Source organism: Physcomitrium patens, chromosome 10 (genome assembly GCF_059467195.1).
Source record: "Physcomitrium patens ecotype Gransden chromosome 10, ASM5946719v1, whole genome shotgun sequence".
Taxonomy (NCBI): Eukaryota; Viridiplantae; Streptophyta; class Bryopsida; order Funariales; family Funariaceae; genus Physcomitrium; species Physcomitrium patens.
The window spans coordinates 9,777,304-9,780,585 of NC_143419.1; the positions used below are offsets into that span (position 1 = coordinate 9,777,304).

Below are 3,282 nucleotides of genomic sequence, written 5' to 3' on the forward strand. Positions count from 1 at the left end.
GAAGCAGTAGAAGCAGTAGCAGGGCTAATTTAGACCCCGAATGGACAAGTGGAATCAAAAGTAATGTGACGCTTTAATTGGGGGGGGGGGAGGGCGGGAGTTGATGGCCCACCCACATCACTAACTGCCGCTTCAATTCGAACAAGAATCAAGCGAAGCGATGAATGTTCTTCTCGTTCATCCATTCTCGCGTTCCCTCGGGTCTTGAGAACAGGAAAGTGCGGCGCTCCCAAGCAAATCGGACATCGTCGTTCTCCTCGTCGTCGTCGTCGACCGCACCACTCTTCGCAGCTCCAGCTGAAGCTCGCGTTGCTTGCTTGAAGTTGAAGGTTCCCCTTGGAACAGAGGAAGCAAGGTGAAGCCTACTGAAGCCTCACTCTACATGCTGCTGCCTCAGCCCAAACCCCAAGGGATTTTGTGCCTCGATCTCGTAGGTAGTTGGCGGAGTTAGAGGGAGAGCGTGGCCGCATTTTGTGCCGCGCACTGGTCCTTTGTTCAGGTGTTGGAGGCATCGGAGGAGCAATGTCGTACCAGGATGAGCAGAGCGAGGACTATTTGTTCAAGGTGGTGCTTATCGGTGACAGCGCAGTCGGGAAATCCAACCTTCTTTCTCGGTATGCGAGAAACGAGTTTAACTCCAACTCCAAGGCGACCATCGGTGTGGAGTTTCAAACGCAGTCCATGGAAATCGATGGCAAGGAGGTGAAGGCCCAGATCTGGGACACGGCTGGCCAGGAACGCTTCCGCGCCGTCACTTCCGCCTATTACCGTGGTGCCGTCGGGGCACTCATCGTCTTCGACATCACCCGTCGCGGCACCTTCGAGAATGTTAGTCGCTGGCTTGACGAACTTAAAGGTCAGTTTGCTTCTCCTCACGTGCCACTTCGGCGCTTTATTTATTTTTCACTGAAACTACTTTTGGACTTTGTTGACGAAATCGTTTTTTATTTTATTTGTTTTATTTTTTTCTCTTCTCCTTACGAGCCCACAACAATTGTGGCCCGGAATCTTAACAAGTAGATGTTTCCTCTGGGTTGAGGAGTTAGTAGACATAGCAGTGCCCTGGAAGCGAACGATTGGAGACGATGTTGCTCACATCGAGATCGATTGGAATTTTATGGACGTCTCTTATTTTATTTTATTTTATTTTATTTTTATTTTGAAGGTAACTGACGTAGGAATTTACTTATTTAGCCTTCATGATGTTAAGAGTGGTGTAGTATTGCGTAAATCGTGATGTAAAGTGAGGTTGGAGCAGAGACCGGAACGCATGTCTGACATGAGTTTATCAGAAATGTGAAATCCGGAGTACCATTGCGATTCTGTACGTTTTTTTTGGTCATCTCATTTACATGCTTCAAGGCATTCTTCTTATTAAAATGGATTCTGGAAAATTAAAGGTGTTTCTTACTGGGGTCGCGTTACATTCCTAAGTGGTTTTTCCTGATCGACGAATTAGAGTAGCGGAAGAAATAACAGGCGGTTGTTTGAGGGAGTGGTTGCAGTAGCTTAGTAGTTTCAGAACCGATGTTTCATGTGATTCCTTTGCACAACTGTCTCAGGTTAGACAGTCAATTACTACTGACAGGAATCTGGCGAGGAGTTACTTAAAAGTTGACTTGTCAGTTTGTTATAATGCTCACTATTGAAATCATGTTTTTAGGGCAAGTTTGAAAATATTTTTTGTAGAAATAATTTTTTGCAATCTCCTTGATGTGGGTAGGTGACCGTGTGATGATATTGCATCTGTTTCTCATCATAGTAATCTACCTTTGCGGCTTATGCTCGTATCTTTCTAAGGTTCTGTAATGGAAGTGGGTCTCTTTGGATACCTTTCCATCACTATTTTTCTTTTTGAAAGTCCAAAATGAGTTTATGTGAGCCAATGCTCACAAGTCGCCGTTCCGCGGTTCTTCTTAGCAAGCTTGTTTTGTTAAATTTTTAGCGTAACTAGCCGATGATAACACATTGAGTACTTCATTTATATGAAGAAAGTAGTTAGCTTTAGCTATTTTTTTCGATCTTGTAGATGTCGTTTAATGTCTTATTTCTGGTTATGTGTTGGCTGCTGCAGTTCATTCCGATTCAAGCGTGGTTGTAATGCTTGTTGGGAATAAGAGCGATCTTGCACACATACGGGAGGTTACTGTGGAAGAAGCGACAGCTCTGGCAGAGAATAATGCTATGTCCTTCATGGAGACATCTGCTTTGGAGTCTGTGAATGTGGCCGAAGCTTTCCAGACTGTACTTAAAGAGATTCACAAGATAGTTAGTAAGAAAGCCTTAACAGCAGACCCTAATAAGTCTAACACAGTTGTTGCAAGTGGTCAAAGATTGGCTGGGGGAGATGACACAACACCAAGGACGGGTGGGTGCTGCTCGTATTAGTGCGGTGCTTGTTTTATTTTTATTTTTAGTTTACTACTCTCGTTCCATTTTCTTTTCTTAATTTAAATCCCTCAGCAAGAGTGTTGAACGGGAGGATATTAGTTTGTAGCTTAAGATTCTATTGTCGATGCATGCAATTCCGTCTAGGAATAAGCATGGAAGATTCCTTAAGAATGCATTTTGATAGCTTTCACACTATGAATCTTAAGCTACAGAGATTATTAGTTCTGATTATGCGGACTAAGGGCGATTGTATTGAAATACGACGATTGTAAGCATGATACAGTTTGTGGCTTGTAATACCGGTGTAAATGGGATTCTTACTGTTCATACTTTGTAACTTGTTCATCTTGTTGTAAAGAACAACTATAGTTTGGAGGGGTTCTTGGAAACATGGGTCTTCTCTCAGAGTGCAGGCTTAGCATTTGAGTAGCAGGGATACGATTATTCCTGTGGAGGGGTACGATTATCCTTCCACATGAATACTTTTCTCCTTCTACAGTGATAAAAGAGAATATCATTTTGATAGTTTTTTAGAATATTTCATTTTATTTGATATTAGTTTAATTCTAACTTTTTGAAATAAGTAATGGTTGAAAAAGTCCATAAAGTTGATGGTAAGGAATTTTGGATCTTGGTCAAATATCACACAATTGTACAAAGTTTTGAATTACCTTTCACATTTGAGACCACCAAAAATCTTTGAGTATTAGTTCCAAAGTTTTATTGTATCAAAAATGTTTGGATATTAAAAAGTCATGATGAGTTCAAAGATTATGTAATCATAATTCGCCTTTTAGAATGTATAATTTCTCCTTAAAATAGAAAAAAGTATTCTTGAACTCAAACTTGGAATTATTATGAGACTTAAAAGAAGTATTTTTGATATCATAA

The 3,282-nt window shown here is 41.3% G+C and overlaps 1 protein-coding gene across 1 annotated transcript; it reads left to right on the forward strand.

Moving 5' to 3' along the window:
* Positions 1–289: 289 nt before the first annotated feature.
* LOC112287264 (ras-related protein RABA5c) lies at positions 290–2,688 on the forward strand. Its single transcript, XM_024530111.3, has 2 exons — positions 290–856; positions 2,075–2,688. The coding sequence occupies exons 1-2, from the start codon at positions 523–525 to the stop codon at positions 2,386–2,388; spliced, it is 648 nt and encodes a 215-aa protein (XP_024385879.1). The 5' UTR covers positions 290–522; the 3' UTR covers positions 2,389–2,688.
* Positions 2,689–3,282: the final 594 nt, after the last annotated feature.